Source organism: Tachyglossus aculeatus, unplaced genomic scaffold, assembly GCF_015852505.1.
Source record: "Tachyglossus aculeatus isolate mTacAcu1 unplaced genomic scaffold, mTacAcu1.pri scaffold_239_arrow_ctg1, whole genome shotgun sequence".
NCBI classification, from domain to species: domain Eukaryota; kingdom Metazoa; phylum Chordata; class Mammalia; order Monotremata; family Tachyglossidae; genus Tachyglossus; species Tachyglossus aculeatus.
This window is the reverse complement of record NW_024044954.1, coordinates 66,178-79,651: the sequence shown is the minus strand read 5'-3', so window position 1 is coordinate 79,651 and position 13,474 is coordinate 66,178. Positions and strand designations below refer to the sequence as shown.

The 13,474-nt window shown below is 47.6% G+C and overlaps 1 protein-coding gene across 1 annotated transcript; it reads left to right on the top strand.

Moving 5' to 3' along the window:
• The first annotated feature begins 274 nt into the window (after positions 1-274).
• On the top strand, positions 275-7,575 carry LOC119923746 (olfactory receptor 7G3-like). Its single transcript, XM_038743014.1, has 5 exons — positions 275-1,218; positions 2,841-2,928; positions 5,045-5,085; positions 5,487-5,538; positions 7,441-7,575. The coding sequence occupies exons 1-5, from the start codon at positions 275-277 to the stop codon at positions 7,573-7,575; spliced, it is 1,260 nt and encodes a 419-aa protein (XP_038598942.1).
• Positions 7,576-13,474: the final 5,899 nt, after the last annotated feature.

Here is a 13,474-nt window from a genome sequence, read left to right as displayed (position 1 = left end):
AAATGGTTGACCCAGGACTCCAGGAAGGCTGGAGAATGTGAGCAGGAGAATCTCAGATGAACAAATACTCCAGCCAGAACCCAGCCCTCCCAACCACATTTCCAATAAAGCGGGGAAATGTATGAAATCGAGTAGCAGGGGTCTCTGCACTGTTTACGCTGCCCCGGCAATTATACATTGAACTACATAAAGTCTAGACTGAGTCTGAACCAGGATGTGATTCCTCCTCCATCCATTCTCCTGCCACATCTCCCCCAGCAGATCCTCCGGCCGCATGGACAGGGGAAACCAAACCAGCATCTCAGAATTCCTCCTCCTGGGACTGTCCGACCGGGGGGAGCAGCGGCAGCTCCTCTTCATGCTGTTCCTCTGGATGTACCTTCGTGGGGTCCTGGGGAGCCTGCTCATCATCCTGGCCATCAGATCTGACAGGCATCTGCACACCCCCATGTACTTCTTCCTCACCAACCTATCCCTGGCCGATGTCTGTTTCCTGTCCACCACAGTCCCCAAGATGCTGGTCAACATTCAGACCCACAATAAATCCATATCCTACGCTGGGTGCCTAGCGCAAATGTATTTCTTCATTCTGTTCGCAGCTCTGGACCACTTTCTCCTCACTGGAATGGCTTATGACCGCTATGTGGCTATATGCCACCCACTCCCCTACCCCACCATCATGGGCCCACGGCTCTGTGCCCTGATGGTAGCTGGGTCCTGGATTACCAGCAGTCTGCATGCTCTGACACATACTTTAATGGTGCTTCGAATATCCTTCTGTGCAGACAACAAAATCCATCACTTCTTCTGTGAACCTATCCAAATCATAAAACTTTCCTGCACCGATCCACTCATCAATGAAATATTGCTCTTTGTTCTTTCAGCTCTGTTAGGGCTAGGTCCCCTCACGGGACTTCTGTTCTCTTACACTCGGATTTTCTCCACTATTTTAAGAATCCCATCTGCCGGGGGAAGGTTTAAAGCCTTCTCCACCTGTGGCTCTCATCTGTCTGTGGTCTCCTTGTTCTATGGCACTTCCCTTTGGGTCTACTTCAGCCCACGGTCCACCCACAAGGCCAGGAAAGACTCTATCGCATCTGTGATGTACTCAGTGGTGACCCCCATGCTGAACCCTTTCATCTACAGCCTGAGGAACAAGGACATGAAAGGGGCCCTGAGAAAATTCATCAGTAGGAATTATGACTTCTTCCAGAGACTGTAATCCCTTCGTTTTGTTTGTTGGCAACTCTTTACCCTCTCATCTACTGGTTGTCAGTGTCCCACAGGTTCTGTTCTGGGTGCCTACTTAGTACATTCTGCACTTACTCGTTAGAGGTATCTATGTATTCATGTGGCTTTATTTACCACCTCGATCAATGAATAAATTCATCATCGGTATTTACTGAGCACATACTGTGTGCAGGGACCTGTACGCTGGGTAGAGTACAATACAACAGAGTTCGTGAACATATTCGCTGCCCACAACAAGTTTGCTGTCGAGAGGGGAAGATAGATCTTTGTATACATAAAATGATTATGGATATGTATGCACGTGCTGCAGCCTTTAGGGTGAGGTCAATATCATGCTCCCAAAAGTACCAAACCCAAGTGCACAGATAATGCAGAAGAGAGAGAGAGTCAGGGAAAAGAAGGCTCAATCAGGGAAGGCTACTATGAGGATGACTCCCATTTCTATCTCTCTAACCCTGACCTCCCACCTCTGACTTACAGGCCCATGGTTTTCCCCCGAAGCCATGCTGTCTCCCCCAAGCAGCATTCTAATCTTGGTTCTATTCTTGGGTTCCAATCCCACATTTTCTCTTGGCCCTAGGACAGCTCCACTTGAATGTCCTACCTGCACATTCAACGTGTTCAAAACTGAGAGCCTCACCTTCTTTTGTCAAGCCCCTCCTTCTCTATCTCCACCTAATTGTTCTCCTCCAAACGTTCCTCTCGCTGCCACCAATTCCATGCTCCCTCCCTGTTCGCAGAACCTGGATTCTTCAGCATGATCAGCCTTCTCTCTGATTTCCCATCCTCATGTCTCTCTCCACTTCAATCCGTACTTCATGCTGCTGCCCGGATTATTTTTGTCCAGAAACGCTCTGGGCCTATCACTCCCCTCCTCAGAAATCTCCAGTGACTACCAATCAATCTGCGCATCAGGCAGAAACTCCTCACCCTGGGCTTCAAGGCTCTCCATCACCTCGCCCCCTCCTACCTCACCTCCCTTCTCTCCTTCTACAGCCCAGCCCGCACCCTCCGCTCCTCCGCCACTAATCTCCTCACCGTACCTCGTTCTCGCCTGTCCCGCCATCGACCCCCGGCCCACGTCATCCCCCGGGCCTGGAATACCCTCCCTCTGCCCATCCGCCAAGCTAGCTCTCTTCCTCTCTTCAAGGCCCTATTGAGAGCTCACCTCCTCCAGGAGGCCTTCCCAGACTGAGCCCCTTCCTTCCTCTCCCCCTCGTCCCCCTCTCCATCCCCCCTTCTTACCTCCTTCCCTTCCCCACAGCACCTGTATATATGTATATATGTTTGTATATATTTATTACTCTATTTATTCATTTATTTATTTTACTTGTACATATCTATTCTATTTATTTTATTTTGTTAGTATGTTTGGTTTTGTTCTCTGTCTTCCCCTTTTAGACTGTGAGCCCACTGTTGGGTAGGGACTGTCTCTATATGTTGCCAATTTGTACTTCCCAAGCGCTTAGTACAGTGCTCTGCACACAGTAAGCGCTCAATAAATACGATTGATGATGATGATGATGATGATCCTTGAATTCCTCATTCTCTTTCAATTCTCACATCCTTCTCTTTCTAAATCCTGCCAGGTCTTCTTCCACATTTCCAGAATCCACCCTTTCCTGTCCATCCACGCTGGTCCAAGCCTGCAATCCTAGCCCAGCAAGACTACATCAAGTATCAGCCTCATCACTGCTCTCCCTGCCTCTAGCTCTCCAGCTCTCCAGCCCATTCTCTACACTGCTACATGGATCATCCTTTTTCAGCACCACTCAGCACACATCTCCTCACACCTCAAAAATCTCCAGTGGTTATCCTTCTCCTTCTGCAATAAATGGAAACTAACTGCCATTAGCTTCAAAGCTCTGCACCATCTCCCTCCATCTTACATGTCATCTCTCTTCACCGGCTATTCCCCAGCACCCCCAAGCCTTCTCGGTAACCTCTGCCACCCTAAAATGTCCTAAAAAAAGAATTCTCTATCCAGGGTGCAAGGGTCTAGTGAAACACAGTGGCTAAAAAAGACCTATCTGGTGAAGGATTTCTCTGCTCTTTCCCAGTAGCAAGGCTGCAGGTGCAGAGGGGTCTGGCATGGTCAGAATCCCCAGTCCAGCACTGGAATCAGTTGGGGTTCAATTGTCTAGTGAAACAACGTGGATTAGGAATTTATAATTGAAGGCGTGTGGGTAACCTTGTAGTTCCCCCAGAGTTTAGAACATAATAAACATTTAATAAACACCACAATTCTTGACTGTTTTTCTTAAGAGGTGGAATTTTCACTTTTATTGGAACAAAGGAACTCAGCTCCCTTTCTGCAAATGTTTCTGGACAAATAAAAAATGGGATATTTCTCAAACAAATCCCTACCATTGATCTTAACTGTGAAAGAAATGGAAAAGGGTAGAATTGTTTTGTAAAAATGATGCCATGGTGTATTTTTATCCGTAACAACTAAACATTAGAGTCATGATCTGAAAATATTTGCTGCAGTAAGTTATAAGAAATAACCATAATAGGAATTGGGAAGGAGCAGCCTACAGAAGCAGCATGGCTCAGTGGAAAGAGGATGAGCTTGGGAGCCAGAGATCATGGCCCCCATAGGGGGATCAGAAAGGCCCCATAGGCCTCCTCCTCCAGCAGTGTGCAGGTTGGGACCGGATGACCAAAGGGAGAACTCAACTGGCTGTTGCTCCTTCTGCAGATGCAGCTCATCCCAACTCCCCAGCCCAGAGGAATGTCCCCCTGCACTTGGGCAGTCAGGTCAATTCTCAAATGCAGCTCACCATTGAAAGCCCTGTAGTGCAGTCCCACTCAAACGAAAGATGGAGGTGGCAGTGGTGTTGGTAGGGCAGTGTGTGTGTGTGTGTGTGTGTGTGTGTGTGTGTGTGTGTGTGTGTGTGTGTACGTGTGTGTGCGTGTGCATGCACGCGTGCCTCTGTAAAAGACGGGGTTAGCTTTGGGGAAAGTAATGAGGAAGGGGGTGTCTGTCATCACCTTGTCCCCTCCTATCTCACCTCTCTATTCTCCTACTACAACCCAGTCCACACCCTTCACCTCTCTAATGTCAACCTTCTCACTACACTTCCATCTACTCCATCTCGTCGCTGAACTCTCACCCACCTAGTGCCTCTGGCCTGGAATGCCCTCCCTCCTCATATTCTCATATCTGACAGACAATGACTCTACCCCCAGTCAAAGCCTTATTGAAGGCGCATCTCCTCCAAGAGGCCTTCCCTATCTAACTACTCCTGTCTTCTTGTTCCACTCCCTTCTGAGTCACCCTGACCTGCTGCCTTCTTGCGTTCCACCCCCTTCCGGGCCCCCATCTCTTACGTCCATATCTGTAATGGATTTCCTTATATCAGTGCCATCTCTACCTCCAGACTGTAAGCTCAATGTCGTCACCTGTTTGTCATACAGGTTCTGTATTAAGGCAATTAAATGGTTCAGTCTGCCCATTTTCCTCAATGTGCTCCCGGGTTTCTTGTGATCCACACATTCAAAGGCCTTAATATAATCATTAAAGCACCGGCTGACTTCCTTTCGCTATTCTCTTGTCCTTTTAATTATCTACCAAACATCAGCAATAATATCTCATGTCCCTTGTCCTTTCCGGAATCCTGCTTGAACACTGGGCCATTCGCGTTCCATGTAGGTCTCCATTTGATGCTGTATAACTTTTAGCAGTACCTTGCTGGCATGTGAGATCAAGGAAAGAGTGTATGATAAATGTTGCATTTAGTTGTATCTGCTTTCTTCGGTATTGGAACATTAACTGATCTCTTCCAATCAGATGGCCATTGAATGGTTAGCCACACCTGTTGACATAATTCGGTAAGGACTTTAATCAATTCCTCTTTAGTTGTCTGAAACACCTCAATAAGAAGCCTATCAAAGTCAGGTGCCTTGTCTTTGGAGAGGCAGTGTAAAGCCAACCTAACTTCACTTTCCATGATGAGTGGCTTTAATCCTAAAGGAGATTCCTCAGATACTTATTGTATATTGCAGTCTTTCTGGTATAGTTCCCGTGTGTATTCTTTCCATCTCTGTTTGATTGCACTAGGTATCATTTATTGTCAGTCCATCTTTGCTTTTGACAAAGCCAATTCAAGGACGAAATGTTCCCTTAATTTCCTTAATCATCTGAAACAGTGATTTTGTCTGCCCACATTTGTTACTGATGCCCATTTCTTTACATATGCTGTTGTAATGTTCCTGTTTGTCCTTCCTGTCAGAGCGCTGAAATTCTCAGCTCAGTTCTTGAACCAGGTTCTTTTATCCTCTGATGTTCGCTTCCTTCCTTTTTTTGGCTACTTCCAGAGTTATGTTTGACATCCATTTTGACTTTTTCTTCTTCCTGACCTTTTGCAATACTGTGTCACTTTCTTCCTTGATGACATCTTTAAACTCCGTCCAAATTTCCTCTGGTTCTTTGTCTGAGATCACGCACCTCAAATCTATTTTTTACATGATCCTTAAATACAGGTGGAATGTTCAACAGTTTATATTTGGGAAACTCTTAGGCATGATTGATCTTTCTAAGTTTTCGCCTGAGTTTACACAGTAATAGCTCGTGATCTGTTCCACAGTCAATCAATCAATCAATCAATCAATCAATCGTATTTATTGAGCGTTTACTGTGTGCAGAGCACTGTACTAAGCGCTTGGGAAGTACAAGTTGGCAACATATAGAGACGGTCCCTACCCACCAGTGGGCTCACAGTCTAGAAGGGGGAGACAGAGAACAAAACCAAACATATTAACAAAATGAAATAAATAGAATAGATATGTACAAGTAAAATAAACAAATAGAGTATATATACATATACACAGGTGCTGTGGGGAAGGGAAGGAGGTAAGACGGGGGAATGGAGGGGGGACAAGGGGGAGGAAGGAGGAAGGAGGGGGCTCAGTCTGGGAAGGCCACCTGGAAGAGGTGAGCTCTCAGTAGGGCCTTAAAGGGAGTAAGAGAGCTAGCTTGGCGGATGTGGGGAGGGAGGGCATTCCAGGCGAGGGGGATGACGTGGGACGTGGGGGTCGACGGCGGGACAGGAGAGAACGAGGCATGGTGAGGAGAGTAGCAGCAGAGGAGCAGAGGGTGCAGGTTGGCCTGTAGGAGGAGAGAAGGGAGGTGAGGTAGGAGGGGGCGAGGTGATGGAGAGCCTTGAAGCCAAGGATGAGGAGTTTCTGCCTGATGCACCGATTGATTGGTAGCCACTGGAGATTTTTGAGGAGGAGAGTAACATGCCCAGAGCGTTTCTGGACAAAGGCAATCCGGGCAGCAGCGTGAAGTATGGATTGAATTGGGGAGAGACACGAGTATGGAAGATCGGAAAGGAGGCTGATGCAGTAGTCCAGACGGGATAGGATGAGAGCTTGAATGAGCAGGGTAGCGGTTTGGATGGAGAGGAAAGGGCGGATCTTGGAAATGTTGCGGAGCTGAGACCGGCAGGTTTTTGTGACAGCTTGGATGTGAAGGGTGAACGAGAGAGCGGAGTCAAGGATGACACCAAGGTTGTGGGCCTGTGAGACGGGAAGGATGGTAGTGCCGTCAACAGTGATGGGAAAGTCAGGGAGAGGGACATCCAGTTGGAAACGTCCTGAAGGCAGGAGGAGATGCGAGCCTGGAGGGAGGGGGAGAGAGCAGGGGCAGAGATGTAGATTTGGGTGTCATCAGCATAGAGATGATTGCTGAAGCTCCAGTCAGCTCCAGGCCATGTTGTTCATGCCAACACAGAACTCCTCCATCTCGTTCTACAAATAATATAGACTATTTGATTTCTATATAGTCCATGTGGTGAAGTCCATGTCTGCCATCGTCGTTTAGGTTGGATAAAAAAGGTGCTGCAAATAAAAAAGTCATTTGTGTCACAGAAATCCTAAGTCGGTCCCTGGCTTGATTCCGATTTCCAAGGCCATATTTTCCAACAACCTTCCTTTCCATTCTATAACCAACTTTTGCATTCCAGCCCCCAGTGATAATCAACATATCTTGCAGCTTTTATCAATCTCTCTCTGTACTTCATCGTAAAACATATTTCTTCTTGCTCTGCATTCGTTGTTGGGGCATACGCCTGAACTATTGTCATATTGAATGGTTTTCTTCTGAAACTAACAGATAACGATTGGTCATTTATAGCATTATATCCAATAACTGTCTTAGCAATTTTCTTTTTATTGGGGCGCCAGAAGGAAGTTAAGCCCTCCTTCCCTAGTGAGTCTCGAGTAGTGAGAGAAGATGAGGCCCTCTCTGGAGAGAGCAGAATGAGAGTCCATTTTGTCTCGGGAGAGTCAAGTTTCAGTGAAGGGGAGGAGGAGGAGTGACTGGGACAGGAACAGGTCAAAGATGAAGGGAAGCTTCCTCACGGTGGAGTTGGGGATCCACAGGTATCCCTTGGCTGAATCTGTGGATATGTGGGTATGTGGGTGGTGGGGAGGGAAGAGGGGGCAGCGCTAGAGTTGGGGAGGGATTGGCTGAGGCAGCGGCTGGTGTAGTGGGAGGAGACAAGGGGTGGCGCTGAAACAGGATTACAGGGATGCGACGGGGAGAATGGTGTGAGCAGTGCAAGAGGTGGGGAGGAATTTGGCAGCGGAGCTTGGGGGAGGTGAGGTGGGAGGAGACGACTGGGGTGATCTGACAGGATGTGGTAGGGACTGAAGGGTCATGGTGGAGTTGGTGAGATAAATGACAATAATAACTTAATCCCGTGTTACTCAGAGGAGGTGGTTGCGTTGTCCTTGGGTCGTTAAGTGGGAGAAGGTCAGAGACTAGAAGAACCTTGAGTAGATGGCTGAATTGTCCTTGCGTCTTAGAGAGTGAAGAGTCCTCAGGTGAACCCCGAGGAGTTTGTAAATTCGTTGTGGTCATGAAATGTAACTGTTTATTATTGTTGTTCTCTCTCAAGAGCTTAAGTGCTCCACATGCAGATTGAATGAATGAATGAATAGTTGAATTGTCCTTGGTGCCTTGGGAGTGAAGGGGCCATTGTTCATTCATTCACTCATTCATTCGTATTTATTGAGTGCCTACTGTGTGCAGAGCACTGTACTAAGCGCTTGGATAGTCCATTTCAGCAATAGAAGCAATTCCTATCCACACCGGTCTTACAGTTGAGAATGGGGGAGACAGACATCAAAACAAATAAACAGGCTCAATATAAAAAACTACAATTATAGCTATGTACTCATCAAAACAGGTAAACAGGCATTAATATTAATTCTTCATTCAATCGTATTTATCGAGCATTTATTGTGTGCAAAGGACTGTATTAAGTGCTTGAAAGTACAAATCAGTAATAAAGGGAGACAAATAGAATTATTTCTCCAACTTCTTTCACTTCAAATTTATCCTTTCCTGCCTTAACTCAGCCCTCTCCTCTGCCAGACAAAACTATTTCTCCTCCCTTATTGACACCCATACCCATCACCCCCGCCAGCTATTCCGTACATTCAACTCCCTTCTCAGGCCCCCGGTACCTCCCCCTCCTCCTTCCCTCACCCCCAACGATCTGGCCTCCTACTTCATTAACAAAATTAAATCCATCAGGTCCGACCTCCCCAAAGTCACTTCCCCCACTTCTCCAACCCCCCGGCTCTCAACACTCTCTGCTACTCTCCCATCCTTCCCAGCAGTATCCTCAGAGGAGCTCTCCTCCCTCCTCTCAAGTGCTACTCCGGACACCTGTACTTCTGACCCCATCCCCTCTCATCTCATGAAATCTCTCGCTCTATCCCTTCTCCCCTCCTTAACTTCCATCTTCAACCGCTCACTCTCCACTGGTTCCTTCCCCTATGCCTTCAAACATGCTCATGTCTCTCCCATCCTAAAAAAAACCCTCTCTTGACCCCACCTCACCTTCTAGTTATCGCCCCATATCCCTCCTACCATTCCTTTCCAAACTCCTTGAACGAATTGTCTACACGCGCTGCCTCGAATTCCTCAACACCAACTCTCTCCTCGACCCCCTCCAGTCTGGTTTCCGTCCCCTACATTCCACGGAAACTGCCCTCTCAAAGGTCACCAATGACCTCCTGCTTGCCAGATCCAACGGTTCATACTCTATCCTAATCCTCATCGACCTCTCAGCTGCCTTCGACACTGTGGACCACCCCCTTCTCCTCAACATGCTATCTGACCTTGGCTTCACAAACTCTGTCCTCTCCTGGTTCTCCTCCTATATCTCCGGTCGTTCATTCTCAGTCTCTTTTGAAGGCTCCTCCTCCCCCTCCCATCCCCTTACTGTGGGGGTTCCCCAAGGTTCAGTGCTTGGTCCCCTTCTGTTCTCGATCTACATGCACTCCCTTGGTGACCTCATTTGCTCCCACGGCTTCAACTATCATCAGGACAGGTAATCTGTCCTGATTTGTTTAGAAGCTGCCTTTGGAAGAAAATTAAATATCTTCAAAGTTAGAAGGGCAGATTTTCAGAAACCGCTAGCAGATTTTAGTACATTTTCCCTGGATTACCAATCTCTCCCTACAGCAGTGGCTCAAGAGTTTGCTCTCAAAAGCCCCATGATCTCTTCGGAAATAGTTCTATTGAGTGCTCAGTTGATGGTTCAGCAGCTTCACCTTGAGCCTGCCTCTGGACGTTAGGTTTTCTATCATAAGGAGGAGATTCGTTTATACAAGTCATTGGATTCACCCTTCTGTAGTGTCTGTCCTTCAGTGGCCTAGTTGGCATATTTTTTCTCCTCCCATTACAAGAGCTATTTAAAGGGGATTCCATTTAAAGTTTGGGCACCTAATGATTAACCAAGCCCTCAGCCTCTCAATACTAGCCTTGTGTCCCCCATGAGTAAAGTTTGCAAAAAAAAGCAGTCACACTGTGTTTTCCTCTGGTCAATTGATCGAGATAAAATCCATATCCCTAGCCATTTAGCTCTAATGTATTAGAATTGTATTCAAATTACTTTTTTGGAAACGCATGATACTCCTCCCAATGGTTCAGTGGCCGATATAAGGGAGATGCAAGAAATAAAAACATCAGGTGCTAAAAGTGTGAAAACAAATTCATGGTTCTGCTCTGGGGCATTTTTGGTTCCTGATTTCTGTATTAATAGTGCTTTGTTTCTGTATAAATGGCACCCTTTACATATTGATGCTGTAGGAGGCATGGGTGGGAGAGCCTATCAATCAATCAATTGCATTTATTGAGTGCTTACTGTTTGCAGAGCATTGGGGAGCATACAATATAACAGAGTTGGTATTTCCTGCCCACAACGGTGGGTGAAAGGTTTTGGACTGATTGCTTTGGTCTCCGCTGGGAGGATCCAAAATGCCATGCAACGATCAGTGTGTGATGCACGGGGGGCCCTAGCCCTTTTCATGCTGTACGATTGAGTGTTCTGATAACTAACCGCGAAATAGTTTCCAAGGTATTAGTGATCATGTCCAAGTTCTCTCATAATACGGTCCTAGTCTTTGTGGTTAAAGCAGTAAGACAATTTAGAAAATTCAGAAATTGATCTGGTTAGGTCAAGCATAAAGGATAGTTGTTTTTTTTCTGCTTTGCTGAATTTTCCAGCCCATTACCGCAACCTCAGATGGACTTTCCCAAGAGTAATAAGTACTGTACCCAGAGAAACAGAGCTACCGGCTCCTCATGGCTCAGAGACCAACATTCAAAACCACAGCAACCTCCATAGCTTTCCCATTCTAAACTCTGTGGAAGAATTGCTGTTGGTGTGTGAGTCTTTCCTGGCCAGACTGGCCCAGGGAAGATCAGAAGAGTAGCCCCCAGCATCATAGTAATCATCATCATCATCAATAGTATTTATTAAGTGCTTACTGTGTGCAAAGCCCTGTTCTAAGTGCTTGGGAAAGTACAATACTTCAGACACAATAGACAGTGTAGACACAGTACCTGCCCATAATGAGCTTACAGTCTATGAGAGGCTGCATCTCTCAATGATGTCATAGCCTGCTTATTTTACTGCCATTGCATGTTAATTGTTATCTGCTCTCTGTGATATCATCATCTGCTTATTTTATTATTGCCATGGCATGTTAATTGTTAACTACTCTCTGTGATGTCATCACCTACTTATTTTATTATTGCTACAGCATTATTACTACTGTATGTTAATTGTTAACATCCCGCTGTCATGTACCTTGCTGACCTCACCATGAACTATCAATTCAACTGCTCCCAACTGCTCTTCCCATTCCTCACGTTCCCCTACCCCTCTCCCACCCAGCTCTTTCCCTCCCTTTCCCCCACCCCCACCCCTCCTCCTCACCCCCTCCCCAGAATTCCTCTGTACCAGCACCAACCCTCAACTCCTTCTTTCCAGCCCACTCCCTCCCCTCCTCCCTGACCCCACCCTATCCCAGTTATCCTTTCTAATTGTCACCCCTCTTTCCCCTCTCCCCGCCCAGGCCCCCGCCAACTCATCCTAATCCAAACCCTCCCGATCCCTCGCACCCTTGCCCCTCCCTCCCCTCTCTCCACAGAGGATGCCAAGTGTGGCCTTTGGAACCCCCACTCCATTATAGGTAAGCTCCCTGTCATCCTGGACCTATTCCTTTCCAGCTCTCTACTCCTCCTCGCCCTAACCGAAACATGGCTCTCTCCCTATGACACGGTCTCTTCTGCTGCTCACACTCTTCTTCTCACACTCCCCCAGACTCAATGGAAAAGGAGGAGTTGTCGGATTCCTTCTTGCTCCCCAAGGTCCCTTTCGCACTATCCCTCCTCCCCCTTCCCTTTCCTTCCCCTCCTTTGAAGCCCACATTATTCGCTTCTACCACCCCTTCCAGATTCGTGTAGCCGTCATCTACCGCCCCAACCCCCGGCTCCACATCCAACTTCTTTAACGATTTTGACCTCTTTCTCACCTTCCTTCTCTCCTTTTCCATGCCCACTCTAATACTCGGAGATTTCAACATCCACATAGATGTCCCTGGTGACTCCTCTGCCGCCCTCCTACCATCTCTCCTTGATGCTGCCAACCTCCTGCTCCCACCCGACCTCGCCCACTGACCAGCTTGGTCACACCCTCGACCTCACCCTCTCCTACGGCTGCACTATCTCCACCCACACCAACTCTGAAATCCCTCTCTGATCATAACCTTCTCACTTGCCTCCTCACTCATACTCCTCTCCCCTGTAAATTTATATTACTACCTCATAGAGACCTATGCTCTCTCGACCCCATCCACATTTCTCAGCGCATCACAGCCCACCTCGCCTCCCTTTCCTCTCTACCCAATCTAGACGACCAGATCACTGCTCTCAACTCCACCCTCTCTACTCAACTCTACTCGCTCGCTCCCCTTTCCCTTCGCCGCTCTCATACAACTAACCCACAGCCTTGGATCACTGCCACTGTCCACCTCCTTCGCTCTTATGCTCGAGCTGCTGAACGCTGCTGGCGAAAGTGTAAACACCAAGCCAAACTTGTTCACTATAAGTTTATCCTTTCCTGCCTTAATTCTGCCCTCTCCTCTGCAAGGCAAAACTATTTCTCCTCCCTTATTGACACTCATGCCCATCACCCCCGTCAGCTCTTCCATACATTTTAAACCCTTCTCAGGTCCTCTGTCCCTCCCTCTCCTCCATACCTCACCCCCAACGATCTGGCCTCCTACGTCATTAGCAAAATTAACTCCATCTGTTCTGAGCTTCCAAAAGTCACTCCTCCCCCTTCTCCAACCCCCCGGGTCTCAACTCTCTGTGCTACTCTCCCATCCTTCCCAGCAGTATCCTCAGATGAGATCTCCTCCCTCCTCTCAAGTGCTACTCCGGCCTCCTGTGCTTCTGACCCCATCCCCTCTCATTGTATGAAATCTCTCGCTCCGTCCCTCCTCCCCTCCTTAACTTCCATCTTCAACCGCTCACTCTCCACTGGTTGCTTCCCCTCTACCTTCAAACATGCCCACGTCTCTCCCATCCTAAATAAACCCTCTCTTGAACCCACCTCCCCTCCTAATTATCGCCCTTTCTCCCTCCTACCATTCCTTTCCAAACTCCTAGAATGAGTCATCTGCACCGGCTGCCTCGAATTCTCCAACGACAACTCTCTCCTTGACCCCCTCCAATCTGGCTTCTGTCCCCTACATTCCACTGAAACTGCCCTCTCAAAGCTCACCAATGACCTCCTTTTTGCCACATCCAATGGATCCTACTCTATATTAATTCTCCTCGACCTCTTAGCTGCCTTCGGCACTGTGAACCACCCCTTTCTCCTCAACATGCTATCCCACCTTGGCTTCACAAACT

Coding starts and splice junctions, on each gene's coding strand:
- LOC119923746 (XM_038743014.1), top strand. CDS start 275: ATGGACAGGGGAAACCAAACCAGCATCTCAGAATTCCTCCTCCTGGGA. Junction 2,929..5,044: donor GCCCAGCAAGACTACATCAA/GTATCAGCCTCA, acceptor TCTTCCAATCAG/ATGGCCATTGAATGGTTAGC. Junction 5,539..7,440: donor AGGTTCTTTTATCCTCTGAT/GTTCGCTTCCTT, acceptor TTGGGGCGCCAG/AAGGAAGTTAAGCCCTCCTT.